The sequence below is a fragment of the Labrus mixtus genome, chromosome 6, assembly GCF_963584025.1.
Source record: "Labrus mixtus chromosome 6, fLabMix1.1, whole genome shotgun sequence".
Lineage (NCBI taxonomy): Eukaryota > Metazoa > Chordata > Actinopteri > Labriformes > Labridae > Labrus > Labrus mixtus.
This window is the reverse complement of record NC_083617.1, coordinates 20,526,277-20,549,014: the sequence shown is the minus strand read 5'-3', so window position 1 is coordinate 20,549,014 and position 22,738 is coordinate 20,526,277. Positions and strand designations below refer to the sequence as shown.

General features: G+C 39.6%; 1 protein-coding gene across 1 annotated transcript in view; it reads right to left on the bottom strand.

Annotated features, from left to right (window-relative positions):
* Nucleotides 1–14,654, bottom strand: part of slc30a6 (solute carrier family 30 member 6) — a 57,809-nt gene extending 43,155 nt beyond the window's left edge. The window contains exons 1-4 of the mRNA XM_061040408.1: nt 14,454–14,654; nt 12,939–12,985; nt 11,616–11,702; nt 3,332–3,416 (exon numbers count right to left, since the gene is read on the bottom strand). Of these exons, the coding sequence (XP_060896391.1) occupies nt 3,332–3,416; nt 11,616–11,702; nt 12,939–12,985; nt 14,454–14,637 (403 nt within the window). The 5' untranslated portion in view covers nt 14,638–14,654. The remainder of the gene's footprint in view (nt 1–3,331; nt 3,417–11,615; nt 11,703–12,938; nt 12,986–14,453) is intronic.
* Between the last annotated feature and the right edge of the window lie 8,084 nt (nt 14,655–22,738).

The window sequence follows — 22,738 nt, the reverse complement described above, 5'->3', positions numbered from 1 at the left end:
CCCTCCTTGGCCCGACTTGTTTGGCTATATGTGAACATGGCAATCGCACTCTGATGTGGAACAAAACAAGCAGGAGCGTTTTGTTTGCAGTGAGAATGCAATCCAACCAGCAACCAGAACAAATAACTGGTTGTCTCATCACACTCCAGTAGAAGAAGTATGAGCAGTGGTAATACAGCTACAAAGCAAAGCAGTGGGGAAAGGAGGCTGTGTGTAATGGCTTAAAGAAAAGCCCTTTGTTGGAGTGGGCTTTGGCCCGCTTTGCAACATTGCAGTGTGAACACAAAACGAACCCTTGGGGGAAATGCAACAATGTATCATTTTATCATCTGATTCAAAACAAAACAAGCTTTAGGTGTGAAAACATCCTTACAGCTGCTGCGTTTGCTGATCATGCTGAAGAAGACTTTCTACATGAGGAGGAATCTGACTGACAGTATTGAGACTGGGCCGCTGTCTGATCCTGCTGTTCTCATCAGGCCGAGTATCGACGGGGGGTGTCGCCTTCCCCAATGTGTTCGATACCTCCGTCCTTCTCTTCCTGTCTGCATGACACCCGACGCCACTGGTGTGGGTATGTGGTGTGTGTGTGTGTAAGGCTTATTCTGCAGTATTTGCAGGCAGAGCGGGTGAGCAGGGATAAGGTTGCATGTTGATCTTTTCATGGCAGCATTTTCCTGAGTGATGGAATCCCTGAGAGGATTTCATGTTGGTGGCAGACACGAGCCTCGCTGACCATAAACACTGCTTCTCGATACAAAGCGGTCTCATCGCACAATCATATGCAGGTGTTTTTATAAAAGAGGTACATGCAGAGAGTCAGGAAGCACTTGAACCTGCTTACATATATTTTACAAAAACAAAATGGCCTTTAAGCCTCCACTCGAAGACACCTGATCACAACCATTACTGTTTATCATCGCAAACTACTCAGTCTGAAAGTACAGTATATGAGTGTTGTCAGTTCAGGTCCCCACATAGATCAGAGTCTGGTTGCTGGAGAGATGCCAGGTCACTTCCAAAGTACTGCCAATGCCCTTAACCAAGGCACCGAACCCCCTCCAGCTCAGGAGCGCTCCCTGTGAGCAGCCCCACTCTGACATCGCTCCACTAATGCATGTCCATAGGTCCTGTTTGTGCTGTTCGTGTATTTCAGCTTATGAGAAGCATGTCTCTTAATAACAGAGTGATTGGTTATCGGCTCAATAACATTCATACTGTACATCCCTAATAAGTACCTTCTTTGTTTACCTCCACCTTGAACTACAAAGCTGCAGAGTTCTCCTAGTCAAGTTCCCCTGCGAGCAGCACCCTGCATGAAGCTTTGGATAAAAATGTAATTCATAATAATAACAAACTGTATTTATATAGCACCTCTTTAAACCCAAAGTTACAAAGTGCTTTAAAATAAGACAAAAACCACCAAAAACAATAAAATTATGAAAACAAGAGACAGGGAAAAGGAATAAGGGAACATGAGTGTGTGTGTGTGTGTGTGTGTGTGTGTGTGTGTGTTTTAGCCTCCTCGATATGAGCTTGTCAAAACATCCAGAGTGAGGCCAGTGGATAGCTCAACCGGCGCAGACAAATGTTTATAAGTGCTTCTGCTCAGCTCACACAGCCAGTGAGACAACACAAACACACTCTTACAGTTACCACACACTGAGATTCATGAAAGCTGCTGACAACTAATATTTCATGCATGTATTCTTAATCCAAATCCCTCAGTACTTGATGAATCCAGAGCAGAGCTACATTTTCTAAAGCAGAACCCTGAGTCAACAAAGTGATGACCATCCAACTTGATTTAGCTCTTTAAATATTTATGCTAATCCAAGATATTCTAGTAGTTGATCAATACTAGAGCCCGACCGATTAATCGGCCAGCTGAAAATATCGGCCAATATTAGCGTAGCCAGTGACTATCGTTATCAGCCAATTTCATCGTAGATATAAATGTGTATATATCTATATCTCGCTCTACAGATTGAACATATATCCAAGAAAGATATCCATCGATATATCAGTATCAGTTTTTTTTTTTTCCTTTCTCCCCAACATTGATATCGGAATCCCACATCAGTCGGGCCCTAATCAATACAGTGCACTTTAACGATAATCTATTGAGTAAGCATGTTAGTGCACATGGAAAGAGTCAACAGAACGGATTCTGTAACGTTAAAACCCGATTTCATTTTCATCGTTTTGGAAAGATCTATATCAAAGTGTTATCGTAATCCAATAAGTCTATTTTTTTATTTCATTAAACTGTATTCTCAATTACATTTTAAAATGTCAGTCATAATTCCTGATTCTACAGGACAACTGTGTGCACCAACTTGTTGAGTGATTTTAAAACTATCCAACCTGCAGCCTAGCAACCTGTGTGTAGCGTAGGCAGGGGAACAAAGAGCCTCCATTTCCCATACTGTAATTTCCTACTACACGTATCATTGATTTAAGGCAAATATCCTCCAAGAAGTGACTTGGAAGATATATAGGCACTTATAGATTTTACATGGTCAACATCTTGGAACCGCCATCTTGATGAAAAGTTATGGTGATGGAGAGTATGTGAAAGATATGTGGTGCTTTTGTCTGGCGTGTCCCCATTCTTCCCAAATCTGGTCCTAAGCCGCCTGACTATAAATAGTTGATTCCTATTGATGTTGAGTTCAACGTAATAAGATGTGAAACAAAATACAAAAATACAAGTTTTTGTGAATCATAAATGTGTTTTAAACAAATTGTTTAAAATCTTATTTGCATGACGGTGGAAAAAACAACACACGTCACCATGACAGATGTGTTCTCTGTGTTTGTAGCACCAGAGGGTGAAAACAGAAGCTGTGCAAGATTCTGTTTCTACAACATGCCCTTTAAAGTGCCATATTTTAACTGAGGTGACCCCCCCCCCCCCCCCCCCCCCCCCCCCCCATCGTGTACACACATGCTGTATACACACAGACACAAACAAAACACATCTGCAGCGTTAGTAGCAGGATCAGTCTACACCCCTCCGGAGAGATGACCCTGCTAACCCACATTTAAAGACTTGTTTATTGTGTGTGAATGTAGTTGCAGCACCACACACACACACACGCTCCTGTGCGAGTGTGTAGCTGTCAATCAGAGTTTACTGTGTGTAGACAGGTATCTCTGCCTGTTAGTGTCTCTGTCCACATCTCAAAGTGTTTTTTTTCTTTGTGTGTTTCTCTGTCAGTTTGTGTACATCTTTGTGTGTAAGTTTGCATGTGTCTTTCTGCATCTCCTCTGTCCCTTGTGTTTGTGTTATGTGTGTTTTTTGACGGTGTTTTGTGTGTGTGCTCACCCATGCTGTTGGTAGAGCTGCACCACATCAGCAGACAGCCGGTGCACAGCAGGTTGAGAGCCCCAAACAGCAGGATCCTCCACGACTGAAAACGACAACAAACAAACAAAATAACTGTTAAAGAACAAGAATCTAAGAAGCAGAGTGGCTCAACCTCTGGCTCTGGTCACCATCAGGGTCATTCATTAAACACACAGAGTGATGGGAGAAACACTTTTTGTATTTGTTTTATTTTTTGGATAAAAAAATCCTGACAGCTGAAAACATCACTGATGGTCATTAAAAGTTAAGTATCAGTCAAGAAATATAAAAAAAAAAAGAGTTTACATTTTTTCCACAAAGGAGCACTGAGAAGATCATTTACTAAAGTAAAAACAAAGTCTGCTAAACTTCAAATAATGCACCCGACACTTTCCACAAATAGGCATGTGATTGGTTCAAGTAGAAAAAGGTGTTTGAAAAAAAACAACCTTTGGCTGTACTTAAATCTTCTTTAAAACTCCTCATAGAAAACTGTGATGACACAAAGCTCCTTCAGAGCCGAAGAGGTTTTATGTAACTGTGATCACAGGCTGAGTTCTGTGAACAGGGTTTCCCCGGCTGTCAGTCAGGTTCTGTAGCCGACTCTCTGGCAGGTGACCAGCTGTCCTCTTATCTCAATCTAAACCTACAAACCCACTCAGCGCTGCTGATGTACAGTGAGTTTGTTGCCCTGGGGCTGACCTGCTGTGTTTAGTATTTGGCTGAATTCTTGAAGTAAGTGGGGTCTGGCCGTGCTGCCAAACTCGTTCACACGCTCTGAATCCCAGAAACACCAGCTCAGGGGGAAAAGTTGCATTCAGAGAATGCAGGAATAGAAAACAGACTTTGTACTGAGAAAAAGCAGTTCTTAAATTTAATAATGGTATATACTTTCTTCATCCCTGAAGGAAATCTTGGTTTTACACTCTCACTTTTATTGAGACACACACATAGGCCCGAATAACACACATACACAAACAGGACCTGTGGACATGCATTAGTGGAAACATGTCAGAGTGGGACTGCTGCACACTGCTATGCAGGGAGCGCACAGGGGCGCCTAGGCAGTGCTCGGGAGGCGACCTGACACCTCTTCAGCTACCAGACCAAATTCCATATCATGGTCCGCATCGGGACGTGAACCGGGGACCCTCCGGTTCCCAACCCAAGTCCCTACGGACTGAGCTACTGCCGCTCCAGACCCTGCACATTCCTATCAAATTATTAACTTAAATCTACAAATCCATTAACCAAGAAGGAGATGTAAAGTAGCCAAAATATGAAATATTAAGCTAAAAGAAAAACACTAACATACAGGGTTAAATCAGATTCATCAACACTTAATGATTTTCTGGATGTTCTGGAAATGAACTCACTGCATACATTTATTATGTTAAAAATTTACCAAAAATGTAGGTCATGGAAAAACATCGTACGAACAAAATTAAAACTGTACTATCAAATATACCTTGATTTGGCCGTGCCTTTCCTAATTACTCATAAAGCTGTTAAATGAGTACAAAAGGTTGCTTCTACCTTGATTATTCACTGATTTAATGCAACACATGCTGAGCATGCCGAGTGACAGTCAACATACAGCAGGACAACATTGTTGTGGTCTGGTGCATCGTTTGACTTTAGTCCAATTATTTTTTTGACCAAAAACATTTGGCTGTCTACAGAAAGACAGTCCATGTGGAGAGCAGAGGAAGAAGAATGCATAAGTTATGCTCTCCACGAACTCACTGTCTATCATCGGATAAGAATTTAGCTTTAATTGATGTCTAAATGGACTCTAAATGAACAGCAGTCACAATCTACACAAGAGGCTTCATCGTAATCAGTTACTCATGTGTTATAGTCGATACTGTTTGTGTTGGATCATCGAGTTAACCCACTGTGTGCCAAGCCTTTCAGATACTTTTGAATATTTCTACTACAGTACAGTTGAGAGAGACCAAATTGAACAGGCTCCCTATTGGCTGCATCAATGGGCTGTGTCACTGATGTATCATTTGTGTTGCACATGTACAGTATGCATTTAACGACTAACCCATTCTTCTGATGTTGACTATAGATGATTATACTGTTTCCTTTATTATGTCACATCGGACATGTTGTTTTGTCAGTTGTTTGACTAATAGCAAAAAAAAAGTTGCCATCTAGGGAGTTTTTTTGGATGTTATTGTAATGTTGCTCTGTTTTTAAACTTTGTTCATCTTAAGGCAACTTAAACTGTTTGATGTCATGAGCACACACTTATTGACATCAAACAGTTTAAGTTGCCTTAAGATGAAAACAAACATGCACTGAAGGTATTAAAGCTAGTAAATGTCGTAAACTGTTGTCCTTGGTTTTGAGATCCACCATGAGAGGCTTCCTCTGAGGTACAATCCTCCTTACTTTGCTTCTGAGATAAGCAGATGGTCAAGAAATGTCATGAAAACAAGAGCAGACGTGACATAAACCAATGCTGTTCATAGTGTTGAAGAAATTTGCTCTATACGTTTCAACACTGCTCTTACTCCATCAGCCACGATGTACATATAGCAGAATCTTCAATGAAGAAAAGAAATACGACCATGAGTTTAAACCTGCCCTCAAAGCAGAAAGACAGAGTGAGTCTGTGTGTGTCAGATGGAGCAGAGACAAGGAAAGGAACAAGGGAACATGAACACACGTGTGTGTGTGTGTGTGAGTGCGTGCGTGCGTGTGTGTGTGTCCGGCCCTGTCACTTCGTGTTGGAGTCATATGCCGTGGTGGGGAGCGCAGAGTGCTGTGAAATCTACAATTACTGTGGTGTGCTGTGTTATGACAGCACTGGGGCGTCTGGTGACAGCACTAGCCAACGACAGGCATGGGAGACCCAAAGTGTGTGTGTGTGTGTGTGTGTGTGTGTGTGTGTGTGTGTGTGTGTGTGTGTGTGTGTGTGTGTGTGTGTGTGTGTGTGTGTGTGCGCACACGTGTGGATGTGTGTGCATGTGTGTGCGTGCTTACAAGCGTGCACGTGTCTGTGTGTGCAAACAGAGAGACAGCGCTCTGCCCAAAACATTCCCCACCCCCCTTCACGTACACAGAGCGCCCGGAGGAGAATGCACGTTGTTAAATCCTTGACGCTCTGCTGCCCCCGTCTGTCCGTCAGCGGCCACGTCCGGCTGTCCGGCGGCGTCACTGTGAGCCAACATATTGAGGTTACATGTGACATCAAAGTGACAGAGCTGCAGTGCCCGTACAGAGGCTCAGTCACCAGGTACTGTAATACATAAGGAGCCCCTGCTGATGCCAGGACAGATTACATCATCGCTGAGCGCCGTGGTATGCTGTGGCATCATCGGGCAGCGCCACGCAAATGTGTGTCATGGTGGTGAGTAAATACATGACTCATTTTAGCCTCTGAAGAAGAGAGGCGGAGCAGGAAGGGGAGGTCATTGTCATCCTGACAGGCTGGGAGTGTGTGCCGGGGGATTTGTGGGAGTTTTAGACCAAAATTAAAACCTGCAGCATGCCGCCGCTGCCTCCTGCCAGGATGTACTTCCAGCAGCAGAGAGAACACACAAAAAAAAAAAAAACGTCCTCTCCCATTCTTTGTCTGCTTGGATCATAGCTGTCAGAACTATGTGTCTCCAGGGCAGCTGTGTTCCCCTCTCAAAATAAACATCTACTTACATAATGAATCTGGGCTGTGGTGGTGGTGGTGGCGGTATCTGCCTGTTAACAGGGGACAGAAGAGTTTTCTAACTCCGTCATCTCGCTGCAACAAGATGACGCCTCTCGGTTTCCTGTCCTGCAGTCATGTCTTTCCTCTGCTGACGGCCTGATGTCTCCACTTTCATCTGAACATTTTGTTACTGCAAGAGTGTCTGATGAACTAAAGTAATATAAACATGCACTGCACAGCAGATATGGTGTAGACATCGGCTCACCCCAACTTATAGCGAGAATTCTACTCAAGGCAAAAGTCCAGATAAGGTTGGGGTGAAAAATTTGGGCCATTTGCATTCACATTATGCAGCTTGTGTAAACAGTGTATGCGGTAGAGTGACTTCTGTGGCCAATAGCAGTCAAGCTGCCATGGTACGGGTGGCATGAAACTTTCAAACATGTCTTCATTCTCAAAAAAAACCTCAGGCAAGTCAAAATCTCCGACTAGAGAGGGACTTTAAACAGAGTTATAATTAATAACCTAATGTCTTTCACATTCATGGACATGTTTTGGGGAAATAGGAGCATTGAGGTTTTATCTGCAGAGAAAACCGAGATTTTATCAACAGGTTTATTAGTCTTATACTTTTCCTGTTTCAGTCATTTGGAACCACCCTACAACATTTGTCGTTATCTCTTTTAGCAAGACTTTCTCTTCTGCACAACAGTCTGATTATTAGAAATCAGTGGAACTCATTCACAGGAGAAGAACTTTACCTAACATAACTCACAATACCTGTTTGTGTACCTGGCACCCAAACTGCAGACATAAGAGTCCTGCCAAGGCCTAACTAGTAGAAAACACGTCTGGAACTTAAATAAAAGATAGTTCATGCAGAAAATATTGTAGGGCAACATACTGATATGATATTCTTAAAATGATATGTTCACACATGTATATGAATATTAGGGCTGGGAATCTTTGGGTGTCTAGTGATTCGATTCGATTTTGATTCTTGGGGTCACAATTCGATTTTTGATTCAAAACGATTCTGGATTCATTGATCCATAGATTCAAAGTCCATTTATGAATTAAACCATATTTCAGGATCTACTCCAGTCATCTGTGAGACTGGTTGAATTTCTTGTTGCTCTATTTGGTATTCTACTTAGTTAAAGAGCTAGCCTTAGCACTTAGCAGGTAGTGACTGATTAGTTTAAATTAATTAATACATTTTTTTAATACATTTAAAAAAACATCGATTTTTTTTAAGTTATGAATCGATTTTAAATCTTAGAAAAGAAGAATCTCGATTTTTTTTTTTCAGAAATCTTTTTTTCCCACCTCTAATGAATATATAGATATATGTAGAATGAACTGTCTGTCATATGTTGGGAAGGTTATGAAGAATGATTCATGTGGATAACATCACACACAGTTTCTTATCAAAAGGTCTTAAAGACACATCATCATCATCTGATGAATCAAATACGGTTTCTATACTAAAGATCTCAGCACAAAATCCTCCTTCAGTCACTCAGTACCTGGAATCGACTAGGACTTATTCCAGACACAAAGGAGACAAGAGACAAGGGCGACGGCGTGCTGAGGAAGAACATCTCAACTTTCGCCCGTTTGAACTATGTTTGGCCCCTAAGCCGTGTACAACACCGTGTAATCCAATCCAAGGCTCTTTGGCAAGGCAAGACCCCCTGCCAGCGTTAGGTCAAAGTGGATTATCGTATAATAACGCTGACACACACACACACACACACACACACACACACACACACACACACACACACACACACACACACACACACACACACACACACACACACACACACACACACACACACACACACACACACACACACACACACACACACACACACACACACACACACACACACACACACACACACACACACACACACACACACACACACACACACACACACACACACACACACACACACACACACACACACACACACACACACACACACACCTTTAAAATAACCTCATTCCAATCATTTGAACTAAACATGTTTTTATTTTTCAAGTGGTAAAACTAGGACAAATTGTGTTATTGTGTCCTGTTTTCAAAGCAGTGAGTTCAGTGGTTTTTCTGAGGTGTAATATTTTATTTATATTTATCAGGCGGATCATAGCCTGCAGCTATAGAAGTTCCTCTGTTGGCATTTGATCCAGCGGTACTGCATTAAAGGTGGCAGGGACCCCAACAGACCACCCACTAATTGCAAAACAAGCAAGGTTAACATGCTCATCTTTACAAATGGACTGTTGTTAGAAAGCTGTGTTATTTACATGTGATTGAATATTACTTAGGCCTGACCCAGAATGACCGAGGAGGCAACAAACCAAAGATTTATCTCGAGATAACACAGAATAAAGACACATCTGGATTAGTCCATTTTGTGCATGATAAGAGTGGTCTTGTTGTCAAGAAAGACCCACAAAACCAAGACTAACTCTAAACTCTAAAAAACTAAAGTGTATGCAGACTAAGACAAACCAAGGCTGAGAGGGATTAACACCAAGCTAGGACAAAAAAGAAGATTAAAAAAAAACCCACCAAAGATTCCTTTACATTTACCTTTTTCATGCATGTATAGTCTTATAAGCCTATAGTATCTATGTGTGGTTGAATAAGTGGGCCATGAGGAATGTTGGGTTGAATAATAAAAATACTTTGTATAAGTCATTTTTAAAAGCTTTATATGCGATTTTTTTGATCCAGCAGATGTCGCCCTTGAGCACCAGCATGAACCCAAAACAACTTGCGGTGCATTGTTGGGTTAGCATGCTAATGCTAGCGATCTTTATTATGCTCGTATCTTGACATTGCATGTTAATTTACCCGAAATAAGCGTGATCTAGAAACACAGTTAAGCAGTGAGTACAGTATGTTATTCTTCTTTTCTCTAGTCCCTCAATTAAACAACTTTTATTCGCGAGGGGAGGAGTCAGCCGTCGGGCAAAGAAAAAAGACTCTGAAAACATCACAGACAGCGGGACTCGGGTGTTACACCCATTGTACAGTCATGACTCAGAGTTATTTTCAGAGGATATACTACTATTTCTATTATATTTAAGTGTGAAAAATCGCATATAAAGCCTTTAAAGTGAGACTTTCCTTTGTTGTCTATAAGCAGGGAAAAAATGTCAACGTCTGGAATTAACAAACATCTTTAATGAACATCTGTTGACTCTCAATCTAAGTTATGTTCCTCCCTGTTCAAATAAATGACAATGATCTCCAACTTTATTACTCAAAGTCATTATAATTTAAAAAAATAATTATAATAATAATTAAATAAACACTGGTTGGTGACAGTTATGGTTATGGATAAGACGATGCACGTACAGTTCGGAGACTTGTCAGCACTGATCTTGGCCGGACTTGAAATAAAATCAAGAGTCCCCGTTGCCAAAACATCAAGAAAAGAACAAATTAAAATACAGACTTGCATTATATGCAATCAAGCATGAATCATACTGCCTCAAATCATTTAAAAAAAGATACTGCTAGTGTAGCAGATTAGCATAGTAGTAAATTCCACTGGTCAAAACTACATCTAGTGTCACTGTATTCTTTAGCAAACAGAAACTGTAAAAGAAGGTTCAGACGGATGTTAAGAAACTGCAGTCACATTTTCCATGTTTAAATGAAGTCCAGCTGCAGAAAAAGTTTCACTCATGATTCCAGTAATGATGCAGGTGTTCATTGTTTGAAAGTTCAGGATAACACGCAGTTTAGGAGGAAACTCTGAAACAGGCCTGCAGCGCAATTAAAAAAAAATAGGCGTATCTTAAAGATGGGAATGTAGATTGATGTTTTGACTTTCCATAAATTGGATTGGATTTTCATTTGATCCCGATTGATGGCTCATTACACTCCTACTACACACGAGGAACAATTAAGTTATTAACTGAGGTACAACAAATAAGAGTGTTTGGGCAAACTTTCAAAGGTGGGTCCAAAACTTTCAGTTTAGGTATTTTATCATTTTACAAAAGCAATGACTTTTATTTAAAGATATTTTATCTGACATGAATCCAAGATGAACCTCGCTGATGTCTGACCAGAAACACGTGTTAACTTTTGTAGAGCGATACAACTGTTCATTAACTAATCTGTTCATAACATTTATTAATCCTAAGAGTGATTGTTTTATTCTTACAGGGGAGTGAGGGGCTTCTAGAGACTCAACAAGCATCAGGTAAAAAAGGCTGAAACAACGTATTAAAGCTCATACTATCAGTGCATAAGAAACTCTTAACAGCCTGAGCAAACAAACCTGAACTATACAGAAAGTAAGATCGCAGGTTAAAACTCCCCGTTATAACAGGTCAGCCAAAGTGGACAAGCCTTCAGCTTGTGTCTGATGGTGTTTAACTGTGAGGCTTTCACTGGAACATGGTGACCTGCTAGACAAACAGGATTACTGGAGGTGTTTGGGTTAGGCTGTGCAGGAGAAACAGGATCCATACAGCCTAAAGAAGAATGGGATTATAAAGCAAGGACTCTCTATCTACTCGGTGAAACCAACACAATGAGGTTTAGTTAATTTAGTTATTTTTAAAAGCACTTACCCGTCTATCTGAGGAGACCAGTCTCAATTCCTGCACAAGTTTCCCAAAGATGGACCTGTGCGTCCTCCTGAATGGATGAATAGTTCCCTGCAAATTTAAAGACGTCAAAAACATAAAAACTAACGTCTAAGTAATGAAAGAAAATTACACATTTTGATTCAGAAAATTGTATGCAGCAAAATAAAATCTAGCTTCAGTAATGTCTAGTTTCCAGAAATGACATCAAGATGAATGTGAGTACAGTCAGTTTCATCAGGACAGTGACCGTGAAGAAGAATTGGAGGCAAATTGTGACCTACACTGACATCCAGTGGTAAGTGAGTGAATAACAACATGATCCTTCAGAGGATTTTTCTGCAAAATCAGGGTTTGAATTTAGAACTTTGTATGAGGACGATAACATCGGAACAACACAAGCAACATTGGAACATATCGACAGATTTGACTTTCTTTTCTTTAAAGATGCTTTACAACAGAGGAGGGGAAAGGGGTCGCATGAAAGTTATCTTATCAAAGCAAACTTTTAAAGCACTTCAGCGTTTTTATGATGTCCCTAAACATTTCAAGTTAAAGAATTCCAACGCTATCAACCATTCACATCCTTATTATTTCAACTCTGGTTTGACTTTACATCAGGCAAATCTAAAGAACGATATTTTAATTGAGTAATTTTTCCATTAAAAAAAAAAGGATATATGCATTATGCAGATAAGGATGCTGGGGAAAGGGTTTCACGCTTTTATAGGTAGCAGAGGTAGTAACAGAGCTGAGGGATGTCAAGGAAAATTGGGAGCAGAAAGGTCATGTTGAGAAAGTGTTACGTGTTTGGACCTACTGGCAATTAGAGGATAACAGCAGCTGACCTACAGCTACCAATAATTGGGGACAAAATGAGTAGTTCTCTACTCTTCAAGCATGGCATTAGAAAAACGTTTCGGTTGTATAACAGAAGATAAAAGGTTATTGTTAAAGTTAATAAAGTAATGCTGCTGCCTGGCTGTATGTTATATGTCACATCACTAACTGGGGTAGCAAAATGCAAGTGTTGTTTGGGTGGGTACACTTAAAAAACATTACCTTCATAATGATAGCCTTCATGGCTTTAAACTACATACATCACTGTCACTGTAAAAACACAGTAGTATACCCTGCTGTAAGCCTTCTCCAGTTTAAGTCCTGTCTGGCTTTGCTCTCTGTAGACCAATCATTGCAAAGAAATAAACATAAAAAGAACAACATTACTGGAGTGCACTGATAGAGTGGTGAGGTTTTGGGATGAAAGACAGTGATCAACACTAAAACAAAAACACCAGAGACACTCACCAAGACGTATGTGTCATGTTCATGCTTCTTCCTGTGCAAGTTGACATCTGTGAGAGAAAACAGAGGCCATTGTTAAAATGTAGTAACAACAAATCCCAACCTGGTGGGGAAAAAAATGACAGTATACTAAATTCCTGCAAGTTTTATTTGTAGGTTTCGGGTACAAGAATTGGCACTGTATGTGCACCTTATTATGCTTATGTTGTTGTTTTTTTCTGTCTTTAATCAAGCTTAGAATACACACTTGTCAAAGATCATAAAATGGTCCAGATTCATTCGTTCATTTTCTGTATTTATCATGGAAATTCTGAAGATTGACACGATTTTGTCTACTTTTGAAAACAGTTTTGATAAAACTTTTGAGTATACATATAAACTTTAGCTATGACACAGTGCGTTTTAAGGACATGCGGGTTACAAAAGACAACAGCTCTATTATCAGTACACTGTACCGGCAGGACACAAACAAAAACACCCTGTTCCTAACCTCAAGTTTTAACCAAATTCTCCTTAAAAAAGGAGACATTTTCCCTATTAGACATTTTTTTGCATTTGAGAAGTAGCTCTCATTCTACAGAGGATTTTAAAGAAAAGGCTGTGGACATAAAAAAAAACTGATTTGCACAGCAGGGGTACCCAATCTAGGTGGATAAGTTTCTGCACATGAACTGGCCAGGATTTACTTAAAAAGAGCGTCAAACAGGAAAAGAAATTCACTGTGACGTGTATCACTCAACACTTTGCCTACCCGATCTGTTTTTTAAAGAAAACATTTTCACATCCTAAAGTCTGGCAGGTAAGTCTGTTTTCAACCCTCTTCTTTTTGTAAGTAAAAGATTTCCCATCAACAGCACCGGAAAATGTTGAATCATCATTATCTTCAACTTTTATGTTGAAATTGAATTGACTTTATATATCTGTTTTAGTTTTACATACTTTATTAATTCCATAGGGGACATTCTGGTTTACCCTCTGAGCCAAGCTTCTCAAACACAGGCTCTAAATAAAATCATGCACTAACAAGACCTAAAAACCATTAATGGAGAGGTGTCAGAGTGAGGGGCTTTGAATTGCCCCCCGGGGACAAATAAAGGTTGTTTGAATTGAATTGAATTGTATATTGTGTTGTTTTAATGAAATAATGCTGCAGAATCATTTTCTCTGATGACCCATCAAGGCATCAAGTCTTCATTATAAGTTGAATAAAAAAAGGTCTGAATACAAACAGAATTCAAGTAATAAAATCTGGTGATAAATGATTGTGAATGTTTTGTAGTTTTTAATGTTCCTGACAGGAGGCTAAATGCTAACTGGATTAGCTACTCACAAACGAGATACACTGGCCACAAAGACAGCCCTCTAAACAAAGCACTGACGACTACAACCACTAACACTGTCGCTGTAAACAACCAAAAGCAGAATCAAAATGAAAAAGCTCAGCTCCACCTCAGAGTCAGCTGTTAGCCGCCTGTTTGATTACGTGTAGTTAGCTGTTAGCCTGTTAGCATAACAAACCTGAATCATTGATGTTAATGACATCAACTGACACCATGTCAGGTTTATCCAGCGGACCCACTTTCCTCTCGGTCACCCCTGACGGCACCACGTCGGGCTTCGGGCCGAACTTTCTGGGGTAAAAGTCACCGGCATTGTGGTAAGACAGACCCGAAGACGTGGACATCATTCCGTCCATCGCCATTTTGGACTTCCTGTACCCATAAGCCCCTTCTACACGGCTGCGTTGCGCATGCGTCAGTCCACAGATCTGTACAACACTGTGCACCAAATTTTAGCCAGACGATCCACTTGCTATTGAGATCGTGTTTTTCTTTTTTTCATATTTACAGCAAAAGTCCCTTCTTTGGCAAGCCGTTCAGGAAATTAATATATGGAATTTGAATAATATTCAAAGTTTAATTCAATATATTCAGAGTTTCATTCAATATATTCAAAGTTTCATTCAATATATTCAGACTTCATTCAATATATTCAAAGTTTCATTCAATATATTCAGACTTCATTCAATATATTCAAAGTTTCATTCAATATATTCAGAGTTTCATTCAATATATTCAGAGTTTCATTCAATATATTCAAAGTTTCATTCAATATATTCAGAGTTTCATTCAATATATTCAAAGTTTCATTCAATATATTCAGAGTTTCATTCAAAATATTCAAAGTTTCATTCAATATATTCAGTTTCATTCAATATATTCAGATTTTCATTCAATATATTCAGACTTCATTCAATATATTCAAAGTTTCATTCAATATATTAATTTCCTGAACGGCTTGCCATACCCTACCCTAGACGGTATATAAATGGTCTTACAGTTTTTCTCAGTCGCTTTGGTACATTTCTCGAATCATCCTCAACATTTGCAAAACAGTAAGTGCATTTCTCAAAACAATTCGTACAAATAGCAAAACACCATGGATTACCTGCAAAAGCCAGTCTCTTGCTCAAAATCCTTAGTTCATCTCTCAAAAGTAAATATCTGTGTCAATGAACATGTCAGTGCCATCAGAATGACAAGTCCTTGTGTCACTGTGTACGGATAAGACAGTCAAATTGCTTAGTCATGTTGTCAATATAACAGTGTACTCTGGAGGGGTGTTCTGATATAAACTATGGCTAAAGTTCTGATGACAATTATTGTAAATTGTAGGTTACACCTTAGTGTATGTGGGAGATTGATTGCAAGAGACTGGACAATATTCACATTTACGCTTTTACTGTTTGTACTGTAATTTGTTGACAGGCCATGTCATTGCAATACAGAAAGCAAAAGACAGCACTGCATAGCACAAAGAAAAAAAACAAGAAATGTGAACATACATCTCCTTAGGGAAAACTGTACATGCAGTGCTGTAGGAATTACAGTGCAGTCTTCCTACACCTCCTGACGTTCCTGTCTGTTGGGCCACAAATTCTCATCCACATCACAACGAATATCTTCTCTTGCGATGCAGCGTGGAAAGAATCTTTTAGAGTGTCTTATCCAGCCTCTGCTGTGATGTCATCACACGCTGCATCCATGGCAGCCAGAAGGGTCATCTGTGTATGTGGCTGGCGATCATATACTTTCCAGTATTTCCAGTTGTTCTCCCAACATTTGGCTGCACCCTTCGACCAGCCTCGGCCATTGTAAGCCCATGATTGAGAACGTGGTCTATTTTATTATATATTGAGAAGTGTGGCTCTTATCTCATCAGGAACGCGCATATGTCCTCGGCCTCTTCTGCCTCTTCCTCTGTTTTGCCTCGCAGCCTCCCTCCTCCTCCTCTTCTTCTTCTCTCTGGCTGTTGACCCCGTCCAATTCCTTGTCCTTCCATTGTCAGGCATTGTAACATTGTGTTGTGCTCCGGCTATATATATACTTGCCAGTTGATGGTTCATGAGATGCACCTTTCAGCTATTTCAGAAAACTGGTTGATCATTGCTTGATCTAATGCTTCACACATTTCCCGTCGTGAGAGAAAGTCAAGATTCACCTGGGAGCAATTTACCAATTCACGACAGATTTAGAAAAAAAGTCTCATGGAAATGTATAGAAATATGCTTGACATATTATGACAATTTGTTCAACCATTTTGCATGTAAAGACTTATGTGATGAACTAATGCCTCAATGTTGTGGGGGGTGAGACTATTCAACAGAGACCCATTATAATACATTTTGATCAACATGACATAAGCAATTGATAATGTAGGAAACAGCAGAGAATTGTACATAATCATTTGCATGGATGTACCAAAGCATTTGCAACTTGTTCAAAGAAATGAGAAACTGCTTTTTTGATGTGCACAAGTGACACAATGATGTGAAGATTGAACAAGTAGTTTTGAGAATTTAAATTCTGATCTGAGAAATGTACCAAAGCGACTGAGAAAAACTGTAATATCAAAAACTGAGCTTACCTGACATTATATATAACGCTGATTTTCTTTTCAGCTGTATTCAACACATGCCTGTCACCTTACGTTCATTCAAACAGTCCAACACAGCTGCCATGTTGTTCATGTAGCAGCTTTCAAACAGGTTGGTGCAGTTCAAAGTTATTTTCAGGTCACTAACATAATAAGCATACTTGCAAGACAAGACAAAAGACCACACCTGGCAGAGTAGAAAGGTGTTTCTATACGGTGCTGTTGTTGTTACTTTTGCATTTTAGTTGCTTTAGCAACTTCTTCCATTGCTGGTCACCAAACAGATCAGCAGGATTTGCAAGTGTCTTCATTCATAAAAAGTATGAGAGAAAAGAGAGAAAGCGTGACAAATTCAAGCGTGAAAATGTTGTATTTTGTCTGAGGCCCCATTGATCAGCATGTGTTGAGATGGTGTTGGACCCTTTATGTAATATTGTGTGTTTGTGAGTGTGTTCGGTCGAAGTTAAGTGTATGTGGAATGTATAGTTCCTCTATTCACACATGATGAATGGAGATTTCTGTGTGCAGGAGATGACACTTTGAGGCCCCAGAGTCAAAGGAAATGTCTAAAGAAAGGGGTCGAGAGAAAAAGAGAGAGAGAGAGAGAGAGAGAGAAGGGGGAGGTTGGATGGATTATGTTGAGAAAGCTGAGAAAAAAAGAGGTAGCCTAGCACCTAGCAGCAGAAACAGAAAAAAAAGGAAACATCACAAGAAAAGAGCCACACACAAAAAAAAATGGGTAAGAGAGAAAGTCAGACACACTGATTTATTTTTAATTTGTGCAGGAAGTGCTTCAGACTGCAGTGTAGCACTACAGTTTTTTCCCTCCATCTGGCTTCCAGCCCTGAACAGCCTCTGGATCTGTTTCCTGCCACATTTGGTAGCCCTCATGATAATGCCCCTGTGCAACATGAGCATTTCCAAACACTCAGCTCATAATTATTGTACAGCACAGTGTACATGTGTGGGAGAAAAATGCAACTTTCAAATGTGCCAACAACATCTGGCTCCATCAGGGCCTCTCATTGTGTTGATTTGTTAGATGATAATGTGTAAATCTGCAGCACGGCTGTAAAGTAAGAAATAAACGAGTGCAGCTGTTTGTGCCGTGTCCCTCGATCCATTTTGAAATGTTGGATCAGTCTGATGAGAAAGGAAATAATGATATTAAATACTTCCTATTGTGGCATTATAAGCACTCTTAGATTACAGTTTTCCCTCAGTCGCTTTGGTACATTTCTCAGATCAGAATTGAAATTCTCAAAACTACTTGTTCAATCTTCACATCATTGTGTCACTTGTGCACCTCAAAAAAGCAGTTTCTCATTTCTTTGAACAAGTTGCAAATGCTTTGGTACATCCATGCAAATGATTATGTACAATTCTCTGCTGTTTCCTACATTATCAATTGCTTATGTCATGTTGATCAAAATGTATTATAATGGGTCTCTGTTGAATAGTCTCACCCCCCACAACATTTAGGCATTAGTTCATCGCATAAGTCTTTACATGCAAAATGGTTGAACAAATTGTCATAATATGTCAAGCATATTTCTATACATTTCCATGAGACTTTTTTTTCTAAATCTGTCCTGAATTGGTAAATTGCTCCCAGGTGAATCTTGACTTTCTCTCACGACGGGAAATGTGTGAAGCATTAGATCAAGCAATGATCAACCAGTTTTCTGAAATAGCTCAAAGGTGCATCTCATGAACCATCAACTGGCAAGTATATATATAGCCGGAGCACAACACAATGTTACAATGCCTGACAATGGAAGGACAAGGAATTGGACGGGGTCAACAGCCAGAGAGAAGAAGAAGAGGAGGAGGAGGGAGGCTGCGAGGCAAAACAGAGGAAGAGGCAGAAGAGGCCGAAGACATATGCGCGTTCCTGATGAGATAAGAGCCACACTTCTCAATATATAATAAAATAGACCACGTTCTCAATCATGGGCTTACAATGGCCGAGGCTGGTCGAAGGGTGCAGCCAAATGTTGGGAGAACAACTGGAAATACTGGAAAGTATATGATCGCCAGCCACATACACAGATGACCCTTCTGGCTGCCATGGATGCAGCGTGTGATGACATCACAGCAGAGGCTGGATAAGACACTCTAAAAGATTCTTTCCACGCTGCATCGCAAGAGAAGATATTCGTTGTGATGTGGATGAGAATTTGTGGCCCAACAGACAGGAACGTCAGGAGGTGTAGGAAGACTGCACTGTAATTCCTACAGCTCTGCATGTACAGTTTTCCCTAAGGAGATGTATGTTCACATTTTCTTTGTGCTATGCAGTGCTGTCTTTTGCTTTCTGTATTGCAATGACATGGTCTGTCAACAAATTACAGTACAAACAGTAAAAGCGTAAATGTGAATATTGTCCAGTCTCTTGCAATCAATCTCCCACATACACTAAGGTGTAACCTACAATTTACAATAATTGTCATCAGAACTTTAGCCATAGTTTATATCAGAACACCCCTCCAGAGTACACTGTTATATTGACAACATGACTAAGCAATTTGACTGTCTTATCCGTACACAGTGACACAAGGACTTGTCATTCTGATGGCACTGACATGTTCATTGACACAGATATTACTTTTGAGAGATGAACTAAGGATTTTGAGCAAGAGACTGGCTTTTGCAGGTAATCCATGGTGTTTTGCTATTTGTACGAATTGTTTTGAGAAATGCACTTACTGTTTTGCAAATGTTGAGTCTGATTCGAGAAATGTACCAAAGCGACTGAGAAAAACTGTAAATGTTCTCTATTACCTAAACCCCATTGTGTAGCATTGCAGCCCCTACAAACCCCCAAAACATTCTTTTAAGCAGCTTTATACTTACTTGTGTATTAAATTGTTTCTAAATGTGGTTGTAAGATGTTTTGAAGGTTCACCGAAAATGATAGATTTCATTCTTGGGGGGTCTTGGCGAGTCTGACTCGAGTCCAAGTCGTGTGACTTGTGTGTAACTATAGAAAAAGTGTAACTAAGTCTATTTCGTGAAGTACTTTTCCTGTTGTATTTGTTTTATTTTGAAATCCAAGATCTCCTGTCATTTCACTTCCTGCCTCCATGTGCTCAGCAGTCCCTTGATTACCAGCACCTGTCCTCACCTGCTCGTGATCATCCCTCCTTTGCTTTCCCACCTCAGTTGCTAGATTGTGTTTGTTAACTTTTGATTTTGCTTCTTTTTTTTTTTTTTTTTTGCCTTTGCTCTAATTTGACTTGTTTGCTTTGTTGGACTACCATCAAGTGTACGACCTCATTTTTGTCAAGTAAAGACCAAGACTTTTTGCTTCACTTTTTCGTGTTCTGTTCATCTCTACTTCTGGGCGTTCCAGTGTCTGATTACAGACAGTGTAACAAAGTTGGTCTTTGTGCGGAATCCAAAAATCTTAGAGGAAATGAGACAAAAAAGCAAATAAGTCCTCTGGCAAATAAATTGGCAGCCAAGCCTTTATTCAAATACTATCGCATCATGACAAAGCATATCTGAACAGCCTGAGAAACGAGAATGTTAATCCTTAAGGGTTACACAAATCCAGGTGACAAGTTGTTCCCCAGCTTGTTTAAATTTGCTTTGTCATCATGAGATAGCTATCTGAGTAAAAGTTTATACCATTGCCAGAGGAAGGCGTTGTTTTTTCTTTTGAATTACTCTTTTGGGAAATGTGAACTTTTTATTATTATTCATTTACAAAACATGAACTATTCCTTTAGCCTCTTAGAGTTATAAAAATATTGTGCAGTGAACAACAATTTGTAGCTAAAGCTATTTTCCAATACCTGTCCCTGAAAAGGTTGTCACTTAAATATTCAGGGAAAGAAAAAAAGAAGAAGAAGGGAAGAGGTTAACAATGGATTACAGCTATGGAAGAAATAAAAATTAAAAAATTGCTTGTATTATTTGAAAACCTTTATTACTACCAACACATCCCCAAAGAATAAAAGTACGCAAACATGAATCTCTGCCAGATGACAAAATGTCTGTGCCATTTGACAAAGTGTCTGTGCCATTTGACAAAGTGTCTGTGCCATTTGTCTTGTGAATTCAATGCTGTCACTTCAGAGAAACTAATAACAACAGTAAAGACATAAAATGACACCAACATCATATGTATGGTAATCCCCCTATCCAATTTGATTCTATTGAGGTTTGGCCTCGTAAAAGAAACCAGTCAGTCAGTGTGAAGTTGAAGCCGACTATAAAAACGTCTGAGAGCATGTCTGCAACAATGCTGTCTTTATTATCTCCACTAAAATGAAACACATGGGACAGAGAATCAAGAAACATGAGCCAAATGTTAAGACAGTGGTTCTCAACTTTGTCTGCCAGGAAACCCCTTCGGCATGATGAACGTATTTTAAAAGTGAAACATGAAACTTTAAAATGTGTGATCTGTGGAGATTCACTTTCAGCCTTATGTATACCATTATACTTAGGGGCATTGTTTTTGTTCAGCCTTTTACCTCACTCAACACCAGTAATGGACCTCACTGATGCTCTTGTCTCTGAACTGAAACAAATCCCTGTTGAACATCTGGAGGAGGTCATGTTCCACAATTCCACATTCCCAGTGTGCAGCCCCCCTAAGAGCAACACATTCATGCCCAGGATTCTGTATTGAATGTTTAACTGTTGTATTACAATGAAAATAATCATCGCAGTGGTTCTATATCAAGTCAACTTAATTAAACTGTGTAAGTACACTGGTTTGTTGTTTGAATAAAGGTCTGAATGTTAGTGTATCATTTCAAAAGGAATTTCACTCGTGTCAATGATTCAAGTAAAAGAATATCAAATTAATTCTGTTGAGATGGACTGAAACACATCCAATGACTTCTAGACTTTCTCCTCTTTTGAAATGATATTCACTTAAAAGCTCTTTTAAGTTTTCACAACGAGATCCGATAACTGGCCTAGATATGTTTATATAATAATGAATAAACAATGTCTCAATTATTATGTTGTAACCTCTGCCATCTATGTGAGGCAACAAAAGCACTTCGTCCATGTCTTTGTTTACTGAATTTCCCCCCTGGGATTCATAAAGTATTTCTGATTCTGATTCTGATTAAAAAAACACAGTCCGCACTTAATTAACCACATATTTCCCGGAAATTCCACATATAACTAATAAAAAGTTTAATAATGCTGTAGTAGCCTCAAATCAAACTTTAGCCAAAAGCTAAACATAACGTTAATTAGCAACATTTCCTCATTATGTTTATTTTTTTACAACAATGCAGTAATTTCAACAAGCGCTTATCGCACACATGAGTATGTATTCATCAAAGAGGTATGCACAAGAATTCAGGACAAAAGGACAAAATGGTAACATCCAGTTCTACTGGAGAATGTACGACAACATCCTGTATCTACAAGCATAATCCATCCCTGAGTCCAACTCATTTGCAGAGGGGGCTACTAAAATATCCCCATGTGCTTACTTCATGTTGGCTTGTGTGTCCTCAATCTATGACATATGAACGGACTTCAGATGTTGTGAAAGTGAGATTGATTACCTCATGTAGTATTTGTTATTCTTTTTGAAAGGTAGAGTTGTATTTAATTCAGATTTTCATTTACTCAGCATACCAACATTTTTTCTTGATAGAGTAATAACTCTTTTGACCCAGAGAAATCGTATTTCTCGGAAAGAAAACAAAGGTTATTTCCCTCTAACGCAGGATATAAACCATATATGAACAGCTCTGGATCCAGTAGTACTTGTATGAATAATGTCTCCAGGATACAGGCTCTTATGCATGCCAGAAACTCTGGTGGAAAAGGATACCTTTGTCCCTTCTGCACTTGACACGTACATCAGGTGGGTCTTTATTTCTCATTAT